Genomic DNA, 17,916 nt, shown 5'->3' with positions numbered 1-17,916 from the left:
TTCATAATGAAAGGGAACAAAGCATCAGTGCTATTGTTAACAAAATGTATTCTCTACCACTTCCCAGAACTTCTAAAAGGAGCTTCCAAAGAAATATAAACGATAATCTGGTGATTACTTATACAGAAACCATTTCAGCTACTTTAGAGTCATTATTCGGGGCACATAATGTTAAAAGTCCTTCAAATTAATTTGCACATTTCAGAAAGACTAAGCTACCAGACTAAGTTACCACTGACTAATCCAAAACAAATCTGAGACCTCAGTATCACAGTAAACATTTCTACTTATTTGAAAAGATTTATTATCAGATAGTCATTGGGTTCTAAATAGCTATTAATTACCTTAATTGCATACTCCTTTTAAAGAGTGATTCATCTAGTGTAAAAAACACAATACCTGAATGGCTCTTTGCTCTGAGGAAGAGATTAAACAGCAGGATTCTGGTATGAAAGCATACGTGGAATGCATCTGAAATAGGGAGTTTCTTTGAGGAGCTTTGACAAATAATTCTGGTTCTGGGAAACACTAATTAACAAGTCATCAAAGGGGTATGAAGAAGAGGTAGGATTAAGAATAGAGAACAGAGCAGAGAGGGAATAAAACTGGGTGGAGTTGTACAGTTGGGTCATAAGGTATTATTTGGTTTTTTTTAAAGAAACTTCTCTACCTAAGTATAAACTGGTTCTAGAGGGATCAAAACAAAAAGATTCTCATATTCATAGGGAATATCTAATGTGCCAAATATATCCCCTGATTATAAACTCCTCTGTTTTACAAGTTTTGTTTTAGGTGATGCAGAATATGAAAGATTGAGGAAACTGCTTAAGCTACTTTGAAATTTGAAATCAGATTTTTTTTTAAAGATTTTATTTATTTATTTGAGAGAGAGTGAGAGGGAGAGAATGAGCATGAGCAGGTGAGGAAGGGCAGAAGGAGATGAAATAGCAGGCTCCCCACTGAGCAGGGATCCCAATACAGGGCTCCATCCCAGGACCCAAGTATCATGGCCTGAGCTGAAGACAGACTTCTAACTGACTGAGCCACCCAAGTGCCCCTGAAATCAGAATTTTATGAGTGCTTGTTAAAGCTCTTTCTCCAAATCAGCAATTTCATGACATCATGTCTTTTAAAATACAAGTGATAAATAACTAGTGCCCAAACTTTATATAGATTCGACTGAGGGTAACCATAAGATCTAATTATAACTCTAGACCACTCCATTTGGGTGATACCAAGTCACCATATTTTCTGATTATTTTTCATCTAATTAATTAGCTTTGATGATGAAACTTACCTCTTAATTTATGTGACTCAAATAATCCATGTTTATTGTAGAAACATTAGAAAATATAGTTAAGAAAAAAGTAAACGAAAAAGAAAACTCTACCTATAATCTTCTAACATAACAGTGGTTATGGGATAACTGAGGTTGGCATCATGGTATTTCCTCTCACATTTAATTAAAACTTACAAATGGTTATATTATATATTTGTTTATAAATTTAAATGTCTGTATACATAGTATGATTATAGTCAAAATACAATCAGACCACACCTAGTATTTTATAACCTGCTTTAGATAAATAAAAAGAGCAAATCAATTTCTCTTCAGAGAAACCAGGCATCTCTGAAGTGAATCTTGCTCACTGCAATATTCCCAGAAGCTAAAATGGTACTCAACTATGATTTGTTTAGTAAATGAGTATTAGGGTGTACCCTCTTTCTGTTGTTTATGATGTTTAAGGCTTCTATGCTTCATGCTGAAATAAGGACCTATTCATAAATTATATATTATGTTATATGAGTTGGAGGAGAGCCAGGTAAATTTAGAATGTCTATCATCTGATTTGAACCATTTTTTTTTTCCTTTTATAGGCATGGCATGTCCTCCCGGGGAAGATCTTGGTCAGCATGGGTGGTGATCTTTATTTTTCTTGGAGTGACAGCAATCTTGGGAATAACTATTGGTCTTCTTGTTCATTTTCTAGCAGTTGGTCAGTATTGCCTACTTTTCATTTTCACCTTGCTACTAAATCTCCTTTTATTTTTAGAAGTGGGTAAGAAACATGAATATTAAATTTTTTCATGGGAAATTTCTCATCTATTTACTGTTATTTCAATGTAATAATTCTCTGTTATTTAATACCAAGGTTTATAAATTTTTTTGAATCAAATGCCTCCTTGAGCCACTCTGTAACATATTACCAACTATGAGACTATGGACAAAACTGAAAATTTCAATATTTTGAGGCCAAAATGCATTGTCAATAAAGGAGCTTATGAAATAGGTTAGTAGTTGAATTGTTATATCTTTTGGTAAGTATATATAAAAATTTGGAAATCCTACTCTTCTTGGCTCAATTCTGGTTATTAAGATATAATTGCTAAATAGCAATGAATAATCCACAAATGTATCATCTTTTTAAAAAATTTAGTTCAATTTAATTAACATACAATGTATTATTAGTTTCAGAGATAGTTTAGTGATTCATCAGTTGCATATAACACCCAGTACTCATTACATCAAGGGTCTTTCTTAATGTGCATCATTCAGTTACCCCACCCCCCCACCCCCTTCCCCTCCAGCAACCCACAGTTTGTTTCCTATAGTTAAGAGACTGTTATGACTTTTCTCTCTCTGTTTTTGTCTTCTTTTCTCTTCCCTTCTCCTATGTTCATCTGTTTTATTTCTTAAATTATACATATGAATGAAATCATATCATATTTATCTTTCTCTGACTTACTTCTTTTGCTGAGCATAATACCCTCTAGTTCCATCCATGTCATTGCAAATGGCAAGATTTCATTCTTTTTTTGATGGCTGAAATATCTGTATCTATATCTATATCAATATATCTCACCTCTTATTTATGCATTCATTTGTCCACGGACATCTGAGTGCTTTCCATTATTTTGACTATCCTGGACATTGCCGCTATAAATTTTGGGGAGCATGTGCCCCTATGAACCACTATGTTTGTATCCTTTGGATGAATACCTAAAAATAGTGCAATTGTTGGGTCATAGGGTAGCTCTATTTTCAACTTTTTGAGAAATCTTCATACTGTCTTCCAGAGTGGCTGCACCAGTTTGCATTTCCACCAACAGTGAAAGAGGGTTCCCCCTTCTCTGCATCCTCGCCAACATCCGTTGTTTCCTGCGTTGTTAATTATAGCTGTTCTGACTAGTGTGAGGCAGTATCTCATTGTAATTTTATTTGTATTTCTCTGATGCCAATTGATGCTGAGCCTTTGTTCATGTGTCTGTTGGCCATTTGTATGTCTTCTTTGGAGAAATGCCTGTTAATGTCTTCTACCCATTTCTTGACTGAATTTTTTGTTTTTGGGGTATTGAGTTTGATAAATTCTTTAAAGGTTTTGGATACTAGCCCTTTATCTGATTAGACACTTGCAAACATCTCCCATTCTATGGGTTGCCTTTTAGTTTTGGTGACTATTTCCTTTGCTGTGCAAAAGCTTTTTATCTCGATGAGGTCCCAATAGGTCATTTTTGCTTTTATTTCCATTGCCTTTGAAGACATCTCTAACAAGAACTTGCTGCAGCTGGGGTAAAAGAGGCTGCTCTCCTATAGGATTTTGTTGGATTCCTGTCTCATATTTAGGTCTTTCATCCACAAAAATGTCTCATCTAATGGTAGATAGTAGAAGTGACTATATGTTTTTATAAATTTGATATTATCTTAAAAATCTTTGTTAACACCACATTCAGAAATCTTGGTATTCCAAATTATTTTTACCTTTTAGAAAAATAAAACTTTAAGTTTGTGAAGCTATTTAATATTTTCAAAGAAATTTGACATCCATAATTCCACTTGATCCTCATGATAATTCTTTGAGCTAGGGAGGGTAAGTTTTACTACTATCACTGTTTTCACATGCAAAAAATCAAGATTGAGAAAAGAAAAGTGTTTATTATTATAGGCTTTTAAGTGTCATAGATGAACATAAACCCAGACCTTAACATTCAAGTGTATTATTCTACTTTATCATAAGTTTTTCTGTTTTATTTCTCTGAAATATATTACCCTATACAATAATGAAGAATAGGATGCATTTCCCTAATACAAATTCCAGCTTTTTCTTCAACCTGGCCTCTCCTTTGTTTTCCCTAACCATCTTTTTTTTTTTCTTTTAAAGATGTATTTATTTGAGAGAGAGAAAGAGAGTGAGAGAGCACACTGGGGGAAGGACAGAGGAAGAGAGTCTTCGAGAAGACTCTCCACTGAGCACAGAACCCTAGGTAGGGCTTGGTCTCACCACCCATTAGATCATGATCTGAGCCAAAACCAGGAGTTGGGTGCTTAACAAACTGAGCCACCCAAGCGCCTTATGTTTTCTCTAACCATCTTGGTTTCAAACTTCAGAACTTGTCCTTCAGATGGGTCAGGTATGCATACCGTCTCTGGCCTGCTATGTTGACCCCTGAACTCTCTGTAGTCTGGATCCTTCTGTCCTCTGTTTGATTCTGCTCATTAAAAAATAACGTTCATTATATAATTTCCCCTTAAGGAAATTTGCTCCAATTTTACCAAATCAAGCCCTGTGAAGAAGCCCAGTAGCTTAATTAGTTATCCTTCCAAAATATAATTTGTATTTTAATGAGTCTCTTCTGGAGAAACAGTGCATTCATGGACTGGAGTGGTGCACCAGGGAGGACGGCAGACATCGTGGCTCAAGCAGGACATGTGTGGGATGAAAATTTGCCCTTGACTTTCTCTATTCTCTACATGGTTAACCACCTACAATTTCAAATACAAGGCTAGATGGGCTTATATTACCTGTAATTAAGTTAATTGAATTAGGTTCCTTGTGCAATAACAATACACATTCAAAACTCTTGGAAAGGCCGTCTGGAGTCAGTCTGAAAGATGGATTGGCTCTAGGAATCTGAATTAGAAATGAATACAATCTTTGTTAATACTAAGAGCAACTTAAGTTGGATGACACCTAGAATAATCTCTCATTCAAGTGGTATGAAATTCGTTTCTCTCTCTGAATATGTCTATCGTTTTCAAGCCATTATTTTTCACTTTCTACTTCTTGGGTTAACTCAGATTAATATTCCACAAGGATCATTATTCTAGAAATGACTGGTTCAGCTCTTCCTTAACTATTTTATTTAACAAAACTATTTCGAAAAGCTTACACAGACATTTATAAACAAATGATAAATCCTTCAGATAGTTTATCTAGTAGTTCTAAACCCTGGTTTCCTCTCAGAATCACCTGTGGAGCTCTTCCAAAGAAGTATCCATTCCCTTAGGTTTTCTGATTCAGTGAAACTGGGGCAGGGCCCGCCCATGTAAGCCTTTTAGAAGCTCTGTAGTTATTCTAATAAATAGATAGTGTTGCAACCCATAGGTCTAAAGCGATATTTTATAAAGGTGGTAAAATATATTTCTATCTTAAAATATAGATTTTATTATAAACCTTGGGATAAGATATGGAAAGATTACTACCTAAATACTGATCATTGCTATGTCTATAAAATTATGATTTTAATTATGATGTGATTTTATACTATTATTATGATTTAATTATGATTATGATTTTATAGGCTGCAGTGTAGGGTACAGATAGATTCCCATTCAATTTATCTAAGTAATTGTATTATTCAGCTCAAGCTGCCATAACAGAATACCACAGACTAGGTGTCTTAAAACAACAAATATTTGTTTTCTCACAGTTTTGAGGGCTGGAAGTCCAAGATCAGAATGTCAGCAGGGTTAATATAGCTTCACATGCCCTTTTTTTCTGTGGTATATGCGGTTGGGGGGTAATTTTCAGGAGAGAGAAAGAAGGATCATTCTCTTATATCTCCTCTTATAAGGCTATTGGTTTCTGATTTAACCTAGTGATCCGATTTATGATCTGATTTAACCTTAGTTACCTTGCTAAAGGCCTTATCTCTAAATATAGCCACATAGGGGGTTAGGGCTTCAACATATAAATTCTAGGGGACAATTCAGATTATAAAAATAAGCAAGGGAAAATAAACTAAAATATTGCACCTCAAATCAATCTGATTTTCCAGTAATATAACTACACATATCTAAACATCATGGTTTCTTTAAATATGGGCATGATATGTATGACTTTTGACAAATTAATCTGCCTACCTGGGACATCTGGGTGGTTCACTTGGTTAAGGATCTGCCTTCAGCTCAGGTCATGATCTCAGGGTCCTGAGATAGAGTCCTACATCAGGGTCCTTGGAGCCTGCTTCTCCCTCTCCCTCTGCTCCTCCCCCCACTTGTGCAAGTGCACACACTCTCTCTCTCTCACACACACAGACACACACACACATATATTCTCTCTCCCTCAAATAAATTAATAATATCTTTATGATAAAATAAAATAGTTTCCTAAAAAAAAAAAAAAAAAGAAAGAAAAAGAAATCTGCCTCTCTGTAAATACCCAAGTTCAGCATACCGGATGTAACACAAAATTAACAGATTCTAGTTGTTTGCTCTTCTATTTGAGGATAGACTTCATAGATCAAAAGCATGAAATGCTAAGAAAGAGGCTCTTGGAGTTTATTTTTGCAATGTAGTCTTTGGGATTAATGAAAAAATGTCCAGGAGGCTAACGTGATATACCAACATGCACACCCAATTGGTGGGAGGATTTAAAGTAGCTCCTCTAACTCGGTATGCATTATTCTTTCAGAAAGACCTTAGGTAACTTCTTAGAACCTAGCATTTGATTTTTATATATACCTCTTGCCATGAGGAAAAATATAGGAGACCATTGAAAGATAAGAAACTAGTTTTTATTTTATCTTTTTTAAAAATTTTATTATGTTATTTTAGTCAGCATACAGTACATCATTAGTTTTTGATGCAGTGTTCCAAGAGTCATTGTTTACATATAACACCCAGTGCTCCATGCAATATGTGCCTTCCTTAATACCCATCGCTGGGCCAACCCATTCCCCACCCCCTTCCCTTCTAAAACCCTTAGTTTGTTTCTCAGAGTCCACAGTCTCTCATATCTTAGATTGAAATGATATTCCTGACTTCCAGGATAATGAATTATTTCAGCTCAGAGATCATATTTTTTAAACCCTATTATTAACATTCCTTAGAGATTATGTGGTACTATTTTTTTTTTTAAGATTTTATTTTACAGAGAGAGAGAGTGTGAGAGAACACAAGCAGGGGGAACAGCAAACAGAAGGAGAAGGAAAAAGCAGACTCCCCACTGAGCAGGGAGCGGGGCTCCATCTCAGAACCCTGGGATCAGGACCCAAGCCAAAGGCAGCCATTTACCTGACTGAGCCATCCAGGTCCCCTGGTACTTTTTAAAATGGATCAAAAGTACTGTTGTTCTCAAAATATATGAATGGCTAATTGCTTAACCAAAACAGGATACTATTTTATATTAGTTCCAATTTTTGTTTCTTATTTTTTTAATTTTTTTATTTTAATTCATTTCAGTTAATCAGAGGTACAAGTCTGTGATTCATCAGTCATACCTAGTGCTCATTACATGACCTGCCCTCCTTAATGTCCACCAGCCAGTTTCCCCATCCGCCTACCTCCCTTCCCTCCAGCAACTCTCAGTTTGTTTCCTATGATTGAGAGTCTCTTATGCTTTGTCTCCCTCTCTGGTTTCATTTTGTTTTATTTTTTCCTCTCTTCCCCTAAGATCATTTGTTTTGTTTCTTAAATTCCACATATCAGTGAGATCATATGATAATTGTCTTTCTCCGATTGACTTATTTTGCTTAGGATAATACCCGCTAGTTCCATTCACATCTTTGCAAATGACTTTTTCCTATTTTTAGAAGTACATGCATGATGTGGAAGAACTACCTCTAGGCTTGTCCTGTTTTACATTGCAGTAGCCAAATATATTAGATAAAGCCATTTACATTCAGGGAGCAGACAGAATGGAGAATGTGAGACCTTGTGATGCTCACCAAACACCAGCCACCATATACTGGAGGGAAGTAGAAGGGCAGGGGGAATTCCTCAAGGAATGACTACAAGGAATAGAAAGCAGGCTGATAGACAATGAGGCAGAAGAAAAATAATAAGACGGTATAGATCATCCAGAGAGTGAAGGGGAATGTTTGTAATATTTCCTTATCAGAATATTTCCATATCAGAAGTGCTTAGAAAGAGTAACTGGGTAATCACTATTATGAGAATTTAGATTGCATATGAAAAATGGGTTTCATCTCTAGTGCACACTCAGGTGGATGGTTAGTGATTGCCTGGGTTGCTGTTTTAAGGTGGATCCTGAGGATATTCCTGGCTTTAATAGGGCAGTAACATCTATTATCATACGAAGAAAGGAGGAGTATCACTTCATGAAAGCTGGGGGTTGCCGTTTCTAGAATGAGTGGATATTCACTACCTTTCATTGCTTTCCACTTTCTTTCTCCCTCCCTCTGATTATTTAAAAATCTGGGTCAAATGTTAATTTCGAGACAAAGCTATGGAGGGATTTGAGGGTATTTGTTATTTTAAAATTCTTTGAGGATTTTTTTGTTTCATAGGAAGGATTTTCTATTACCAAGGTGATTTTCATATTTCTGGAGTTACATACAATGATAGTTGTGAAAATGGAGCTTCACAAGCCAGCACTGATCTGAGCAAAAATATAGAGACTAAGGTAAGTCAGAGATTTCTTTTAATAATTTCATAATAAATTTGATCGAAAATGATATGGTGGCCACTTTGTTTCTCTCTCTTGACAGATGTTGGAGGCTTTTCAAAATTCGAGTATATATAAAGAATATATCAACTCTCAGGTCATCAAAATTCTGTAAGTGCAAATTCCATCAGGATCTTATGGAAGGGAAGGTGGATGATATGTAACATCATCCATGGTTTTAATTAAGAACAATAGAAAAAATAGAAAGAAAGTGATGGAAAGAAAAAGAAAGAAAGAAAGAAAAAAAGAAGGAAAGAAAGAAATGAAGAAAATAAAGAAAGACAGACCCATAAATTAAAATGTCATTGCAATTAACAAATTTCTGTGCAGAATAGGAACTGTTCTGGTCAAATGTGTAATCCTGCCGCTTCCAGTCGGCGACCAAAGAGAAGAATTAGGCACAGACAAGTCAGCTGCCAGAGACTGGGAGCAGGGGACCACAGTCGAAAAGGACGGCTGCCACGAGCAACTCCACAGTCTCACTTTCATCTAACTAACAAGGGGCGCTTCTAGGAAGAGAAAGGAGCGGGAACCGATAAAGGAAGCAGGCGGTTTTCATTCCACCCTGAGCTGACCGGGCGTTCCCGGCTGCCCGGCTTCATGGTCCTACATGGTCCTTCTCCCCAAAGACCTGTTGCCAGCATATGTATTTCTTAAGGCCCTATCTAAATGTGCTTGGTAACTAGTAAAATCCTCCAGGGGTTACAGTTTAAGCAACAAATTGTTCCGAGGGGCAGCAGCATAATCCCCACACTTGAAGGGTAATTGTAAGGCTATTGGTAGCAGCCAGTCCTAACTGACTGCTATGATGAAAGATCATTTTAACTCGGTGAAAAAAAAAAGAGTCTCATCTGATTGCTTTGCTACGAACCAACTAGCTTCCTCTTCTCCCATTCACATCCATCTGGCCATACCTTTCCTAAAATAATCTTCTTTTGGTCTCTTTAGTAATCACTATCATTATAATGACTGTGAAGCAAAGTGAATTTTAGTGTCATTTAAGATAAAATTTGTCTAAATAGGACTTTGAAGTATGCTTGAGGATGCTGACGGCCAAGAGGGATTCAGGGAGGAGGGTCTCACGGAGCACAGGGGATGAGTGATAAAGCAAGAGAATGCTTATAATTTGGTAATTGCCAATATCCATTCTGGGGAAATTCGGAACTTCCAAAACAAAACAAAAAATTCCAGCTGGCCAGAAAACCAATCAACTAACCTACTTACAAGCGAAAGCTTTCTATTGAAAATAGAAGTTGTGGGTATTTTAAAAAATTGTGACTTGTTTTGGAGGTCTTCCCAAATGAATTAATCTCCTTTTCTAATTAATAAAAAGAATGTAATGAATATATAGATAGTGGATATTCTCTTTATGCTTTAGAGTTACCTTTCTGAGATTTCTCATTGTACAGCTATATTGGCATAGAGATGTATAAGAAATAATAGGGAGAAGCTTAGTACCGGCTCCTGAATATATGTTAGGAGTTATCTTTCAAATGGTTCCTGGTTCTGCATTTATCTCTTTTTCTAAAGTTATTAGAAAATATCTCCACAAGGACATGGTTTTTACTGTTTTAATAAAATCTTAAATCAATCATTTGTTGACCAATACTCCTTTTCTCACATGTGTTCAAAATACTCTGATTTCTAGTTTGTAATTCACATATCCCATGACCAATTCCTGTGAACCAGTCAGAAGATTTTTAGAGACCTTTACCCTTTATACATACTGAGACAATATCTGTGTATTGTTCTTTAGAATATGTAAAGGAAATATGACAAAATATAGGAAATTCAATGTATTCACAAAATGTTTACAAAAATCAAGAAACAGCAAACTAGAAGATTTCTGTTTTTTCTAGTCCTGATTCCAATGGCTCAAGTGTACAGTTCCAGCTGACATTCAAATTTCCTCCAGCAAAGAGGGATAGCATGAAGACTGAAATTGAAGCTATCTTCCCTCAGATATTGAAAGACAACATGGCATTCTGGAATGCAGTCCCTACTTCCATGAGACTCATAGGTATTTCACTTATTTCCATTATTTTCTGTTACTTGGATTTGGGGGCTCTTTGAAAAAAAAAGTGCTAGGAAAAAAATGAACCAGAAGTTTCAGGAATTTGCTTTGGGAAGAAAAATATACTTCTTAAATTCTGGTACTCCTACCAATGAGTTGGCATGAAAGGGGCAGCGCTATAAACATATCTGAAGACTGATAAGAAGGAGGGCTAAAGTGTGGGCATATACTTGAGCTTGGAAGGTTTCATGTTTTTGTATGAAAAAGGAAGTGAAGGACTCTAATTGAAGCATTATTCCTCCCCTCTACTCTTGTCAGGATCTCATTATAGGAAACAGATTTAGGACTTGATCATTTAGTGTGGAGATGGGTGCGTAAGACGGACGTTGGAGATAGGGAGTTCTCACTGCTACTTGTGAAAGAATGGGAATGATAACTAACAGAAAAAAATTGTCTGGAATAATTTCCTAGAAAACAAGGGAACAAAATTATTTCGCCCCAGTACATGTAGGAAGTGAAGTCTGTAAAGATCTTGAAGATCCTGCAAAGCTCTTGAACCTCTCATTTCGATTGTTAAAGGCCTGTTAGGTAATAAGCATGTATTTCAGAGCTCAGTTTTGTAGTTTTCTAGACCGAGAGTTGATCCTAGTGTACTTGAAGTCTATCAAGGCTGATAACTTCCAGTTATAACTCCTTTGCCTCACAATCCTTGTCACCAGTGGACCAAGTGAATTTGAGCTAGAGCTTCTCAAAAGAACAACACAATTGCTCTGTGGGTAGCTGTTGGGAAGGAAGGCTTCCCCTCAATGCCCTAGGGGTTTAGTCGTCACTTGTTGGTGGGGTCTTCTTGTAGTTCCCTGCTCTTTCTTTTTGTCTCTAAAGTCTTTTCCTAGGGGCACCTGGGTGGTTCAGTCAGTTAAGAATCTGATCTTGGTTTTGGCTTAGGTCATGGTCTCAGGGTTGTGAGATCAAGTCCTTCATGAGGCTCCATGTTCAGCAGGGAGTTAGCTTGAGATCGTCCTCTTTTCCTTCTGCCCCTCCCCCTTCTTACACTGTCTCTCTCCCTCTCTAATAAATGAGTAAATCTTTTAAAAAATATAATAATAAAAATAAAGAATTAAGTCTCTTCCTAATAGAAAAGAGACTTGAATTTAAGTTAAATTCACAAAATTTCATAATTCAGTCACAGATATGAGATGACTCTAAAGAGGAGAGGCCCAATGGAATAAAATTTTAATTAGAATTTTTCTTTTTATAGATAACTCTGAGCATTTTCAGAGAGATGAGAATTATCATAAGGAAAAAAATCCAAAGGTAATTAATTCCCAGTCCCTCTTTAAGTGAGAATGTCAGCTTCTCACCTCAGTAAATATTTTGCTACAACTATAACAAAATTGAGAGCTCTGCTTTATATTTCCTTTCCCCTGTCCTATACTACTTGGTAGATATGTGTAGAGATGGTCAAAATATAAAAAGTAGGAGGGAGAAGGGTTGTTAACTGCTATGTGAACTAGTCTGAATAGTTAAAGGTTGAGTATAATTGGGCTAGGAAGGTAGCATGTATGTTCTTAGATTAAAGATAATTGCTTGATTATATTTTATTAATTATATGTTTCTTTTAATTTCAGAAATCAGCAAGGCTAATGTTGAAATACTTACCAACAACTGTAAGTTTAGAAACTATGATATATTTAACATTCACAAATATTTCCCTATCATTATTCTAAAAAGTGTCTTGAAATATATCATTAAGTAGTCCATTAAGTAATCTTTATAAATTATTGGATATACCAGATATATATCTGGAATTTCTTTTGAAAAACACTGGCCTTTGAATTTTAACATTTGGAGTTGTCCAAAGGATGAAATGAGAACTGATTTCAAAGAATGTAATCATGAGTGAAAAATATAATATCTGAGTAAGTTAAAATAAAAAAGACTGAAGGGAAAAAAGACAACTTAGGATAAGAAAATATAAAAGTAGGCTATATCAAGTACATTTATTATAAGATAAAAAATAGTTCTGAAATCTTTTAAATGAATTCTTTTTAGAGTATCATGTTGCACACAAGATACATCCATGCATTCATTCACTCAATGGTGTATCTATTATCTACATGGGACTTTATAGATAGTGCTTCATATGCTGTACGAGATACAGACATAATGAAATAAAATCTCCACCTTCAAGAAATTTGCGTCTAGTGGGAGAGATGAGAATTATAGCAAATAGATAAAATAAAAGTCATCAAAAGATGCTCAAGAGAGAAAAAAGTATAAGTAAAAGTCACCCAAACCAAGATGGAGTCAGCTACCATGATCCCAGTACATTCTGGAAAAGACACAGCATTGCTTAGTAGCTGCTGGACAACTACTGAAGGGTTTCAAGTAATACTTTAAGATGTATTTCTCGTCAAGAATAATCAAAGAGGGGCACCTGCATGGCTCAGTGCGGCACCTGGGTGGCTCAGTGGGTTAAGCCTCTGCCTTCAGCTCAGATCATGATCTCAGGGTCCTGGGATCAAGTCCTATATCAGGCTCTCTGCTCAGTGGGAAGCCTGCTTCTCCCTCTCTCTGCCTGCCTCTCTGGCTACTTGTGATCTCTCTCTCTGTCAAATAAACAAATAAAATTTAAAAAAAAAGATTCTCTTTAAAAATAAAGGAGTAATCAAAGATAGCTGCTCCTATGTAAATAAATCCTTTCTTTAGGTTGTGGAAGACCATCCAACAGTATCATACCAGGCAACCGAATTGTGAATGGGGAAAACGCCCTGGTTGGGGCATGGCCATGGCAAGCCAGCATGCAGTGGAAAGGTCAACATTATTGCGGGGCATCTCTGATCAGCAGCCGGTGGCTATTATCTGCAGCTCACTGCTTTGCTAAGTAAGTGCAAAATTCTGACTAACTGTAGGATTCTGGGTACGCGGGACATTTGGGTCATCTGTGGGGACTGACCTAAATGTGTGAACATTCACCAAAGCCAAATGAAATGTATAATTACCTGCATACCTGAAGGGCAGCAGAAGCATTTAAATTTGTCAAAGAGGAGGGGCGCATGGGTTGCACAGGTGATTGAGCAGCCAACTCTTGATTTCTGCTCAGGTTGTGATCTCAGGGTGGGGTGAGAGCTTGTATCAAGCGCCACACTCAGCACAGAGTCTACTTAAATTTCTCTCTCCCTCTCCTTCTACCCACCCCCACGCTTGTGCACATTCACTCTCTCTCTCTAAAATAAATAAATAAAGCTTTAAAAAAATAATAATTTGTCAAAGAGGAAAAGGTGAATAGAAGTAACTCACATTTTGAGAATAGCTACTTGGACCTGACATTCAGTGCTTTATTGACATTTACATTTTATTTAATCATAACAATAATTCTGTATGGAAGGTATAATTTAATCTATTTAAAGGTGAGGAAACTAGGTCTGAATGAAATGGTGATGTAACTTGGCAAAGTTCATACAGTTATTAAATTAACAGAAATTGAATGTAATGCCAGGTATGTCTGATTTCAGTTACTACATGCTTATTTGCCTTGTCCTCCAGGTGCTCACTACCTAACTGAAAATATTTAAATGTGATATATTCAAGGCATTAATCAGCATAGTGTAGTAGCTGCCACACTTACAACAAGACAATACGTTCTGTGAAAATTTGATGAAGAAGGTGAGCATATCCAGCTGAGGGATGAAGATGTAAGATTAACCTGGACCCTATAGATAAAAGATTTGATTGATGGGGTAGGTAGATGGGAAAGAGCAATACGCCTTTTGGATCTGGAAAACCACCTTCTTCAGATGCGTTGAGGTGGAACAACCCAGGTTGTATTCCGTAGACAGCAAACAAAAAGAACAATTTGAAGTAAAGAAGGTTTGTTAAAAGAATTAGAAAATACATCCTGGAAAATTTGTTGTATTGTTTGGGCACATTTCTAATTGACCAGTTTATTACTTCCTGAGAAAGTCTCTATAAAGCATGGTTGCAGGATCTGTCTCTGAAGCAATTTTTAAAAAGTAGTCGATACACAGAAGACCACCCAGAGGACTTGTTCAAAGTATGGGTCCTTCAGCATCACGCTAGATCTCTCTTTTTTTTTTTTTTAAGATTTTATTTATTTATTTGACAGACAGAGATCACAAGTAGGCAGAGAGGCAGGCAGAGAGAGAGGGGGAAAGCCGGCTTCCTGCTGAGCAGAGAGCCCGATGTGGGGCTCCATTCCAGGACCCTGGGATCATGACCTGAGCTGAAGGCAGAGGCTTTAACCCACTGAACCACCCAGGCACCCCACACCAGATCTCTTAAATATAAATCTCAGGAGGTGGAGCCTGAATTGATTCTAAGGGAGCAGAGTTTAAGAATCACATCGAGGGCACGTGAGTGGCTCAGTGGGTTAAGCCTCTGCCTTCAGCTCAGGTCATGATCTCAGATCCTGGGATGGAGTCCCGCATCGGGCTTTCTGCTCAGCAGGGAGCCCGTTCCTCCCCTCTCTCTCTGCCTGCCTGCCTACTTGTGATCTCTCTCTGTCAAATAAATAAATAAAATCTTTAAAAAAAAAAAAAAGAATCACATTGAGTGTGGGCAGTCACTGAAAGTTTCAGAACGGGAGAAGGATTGAAACCACTACAAGTTTTTGAAAATTAGAAACAAAAACAGCAACTGACATTTTGAGAGAAGGTGAGAAAAATTAAACAGGAAGTCAGGTCTTAAATTGAGAAAGAGTTTCAGTGAAGAACTGGAGAAATAATCAGAAAATTTAAATTAGAAGCCAAAATGCACTTAGTAATAGGGTGACCGGGTAAGAACAAATGACAATTTTTTATGTACAAAGATGTCCAGAGCCTGCCACAGGCTCTTGGAACCCGGGGTGTTTGACAATAAGAGTGATTCTGGGCCCCGCCCACTGAAGCTGCTCATGTGACTCCTACCCAAGTCAAATGCTCAGAAACTGGGTGGGGTTTTAGTAGCAGAAGACATCCCTGGCTCTAGCTAGGAGGATTTGCAGAAATCTGACAGATCTAATAGTCCTTAGCACTGTTTTATTTGCCATATCTTTGTGTCAAAGGCATCCTTAAAAATAAAAATATGGTACTTTCTTGTGTTGGCTGGGAGCCTCGTGCTTTATAGTTATGAGGTAATAACCACTATGGACACTGTTATTGCTCAAAAACTGCATGTATTTTAATTAAATTGTGTCTTTCAGGAAAAATAATTCAGATGATTGGACCGTCAATTTTGGAACAGTAGTAAATAAACCATATATGACACAGAAAGTCCAAAACATTATTTTTCACGAAAACTATAGCAGCCCTGGGGTTTATAATGATATTGCCCTTGTGCAGCTTGCCGAAGAAATCTCTTTTACAAAGTATGTTCGTAGGATTTGCCTTCCTGAAGCCAAAATGAAGCTTTCAGAAAATGCCAGTGTTGTAGTTACAGGATGGGGAACACTTTATATGAATGGTAAGTTTTTTTGTAAAAAAGTAATAGCTTCATGGGAATCATCATTTAAACAGTCAATTAATCAATCACTCTCTCATGCAATTAATCAGTCAGTAAATATATCAAAAAGAAAACCAAGGCGTGGGACCAAATTGTCTTCAATTTATAAAATATGAATAAGAATTGGAAGAGTTGGGGGTGCCTGGGTGGCTCAGTGGGTTAAAGCCTCTGCCTTCAGCTCAGGTCATGATCCCAGGGTCCTGGGATCGAGCCCCCATAGGGCTCTCTGCTCCGCAGGGAGCCTGCTTCCTCCCCTCTCTCTCTCTGCCTGCCTCTCTGTCTACTTGTGATTTCTCTCTGTCAAATAAATAAAATTAAAAAAAAAAAAAAAGAATTGGAAGAGTTGGAATTATGTGTGAGGTAGCCAGCGGCAGTAAACACCAGAAAGGGACCAATCTATGCTGTGACAGGCCTGGCGCTTGCTGACCAAAACAATCTGCTTTATCTATATATGTTCCTTATCTCCACAATCAAAGTTAAGATCTCCATAATACACAGAATTTATTGCCTTTAGGTCCCCTTCCAGTAAAACTTCAGCAAGCCTCTTTGAAGATTATTGACAATGAAGTCTGTAATGCTCCGCATGCATTATCGGGCACAGTGACGGATAAAATGCTATGTGCTGGATTTATGTCAGGAAAAGCTGACGCTTGTCAGGTATGTATAGACACATCAAATCATTTTCTCCCAAAGTACTAATTAAATGGAAGTTTTTGTCAACACAAAATTTTTGTGCATGTGAATGATTTCCATAGAGTAGATTAGATTGATCCACACAATGGATATTTACTGATCCCAGTTACGTATCCGACACCAGGCTAGATGCTGGGGATGCGCTGGTGAACAAAATCCCTGCTCTCATGGAGTTTTCAGTCTAGGAGTCCATACCAAGGACAATCTTGCCTGGGAATAAAATAAAGTTGTCCCTATTTTCTGGGAAATCTGCACAATAGAATGCTACCTCTTCCTTATCCAAGATGCAGCAGGAGGTCTAGTATGTGCACACTTCTCCCATTCCTCATGCTTCATTATGCATCATTTTCTCCATAGTCAAGGCTGAACTCCTATAAAGTCTGCTCTGTCCAATCCAACCTATGGCAGTTATAGGCAATATATTTTAGTTTGTAGTTGCTCTGGGTTTTGAATAAACCCAAGTTCTACAGTTCCAAGCCCAAAAGAGGATAAACTATTTTCAGTGCCCAGGGGCTTTTGATAAATCCAGAGAAACAGTAAAAGGAAATTCTTTGATGGGGCAAGAAACATGTCTTCCTATCTTCTTCTAGAATGACTCTGGTGGACCACTAGCTTACCCGAACTCTAGAAATATCTGGCACCTTGTTGGAATAGTAAGCTGGGGTGATGGATGCGCTGAAAAGAATAAGCCAGGTGTTTACACACGAGTGACTGCTTATCGTGATTGGATTACTTCCAAGACTGGACTCTGAAAGAAAAGTAACTTTGGAATGGAATATAAAGACAACTGCAGGGTATTCTTATCTGCTGCTTTAAGTCTTTCTCTTTGATTGTTGATATAAATTCTTTTCTTACATTCAAATACATAAAGGTCTTTATAAATTTTATTTTATCTAAAACACTATCCATTCATTTAATTATCTATTCAGATAATATAGGAAACAGCAAGGAAAAAAAAAGAAAAGATGGCCAAAATATTTTTATTAATAGCCTTGTTCTTTTTTTGGAATTTTAAAATTTAAA

General features: G+C 36.9%; 1 protein-coding gene across 1 annotated transcript; it reads left to right on the top strand.

The window, feature by feature from the left end:
• Window positions 1-553: 553 nt before the first annotated feature.
• Window positions 554-17,645, top strand: LOC132002006 (transmembrane protease serine 11B-like). Its single transcript, XM_059377071.1, has 10 exons — window positions 554-564; window positions 1,879-1,997; window positions 8,530-8,645; window positions 8,731-8,798; window positions 10,547-10,707; window positions 12,330-12,368; window positions 13,411-13,585; window positions 15,902-16,161; window positions 16,715-16,857; window positions 17,484-17,645. Exons 1-10 carry the CDS (start codon window positions 554-556, stop codon window positions 17,643-17,645), a joined length of 1,254 nt encoding a protein of 417 aa, XP_059233054.1.
• Window positions 17,646-17,916: the final 271 nt, after the last annotated feature.

This window comes from Mustela nigripes, chromosome 1, assembly GCF_022355385.1.
Source record: "Mustela nigripes isolate SB6536 chromosome 1, MUSNIG.SB6536, whole genome shotgun sequence".
NCBI lineage: Eukaryota > Metazoa > Chordata > Mammalia > Carnivora > Mustelidae > Mustela > Mustela nigripes.
Note: the sequence above shows the minus strand (reverse complement) of the source record. Positions and strands in the feature narration are given on the sequence as shown.

Excerpts from the sequence above, each read along its gene's own strand:
- LOC132002006 (XM_059377071.1), top strand. Across the intron at positions 8,799-10,546 it reads TCTCAGGTCATCAAAATTCT|TCCTGATTCCAATGGCTCAA; the intron begins GTAAGTGCAAAT and ends TGTTTTTTCTAG. Across the intron at positions 10,708-12,329 it reads TACTTCCATGAGACTCATAG|AAATCAGCAAGGCTAATGTT; the intron begins GTATTTCACTTA and ends TTTTAATTTCAG.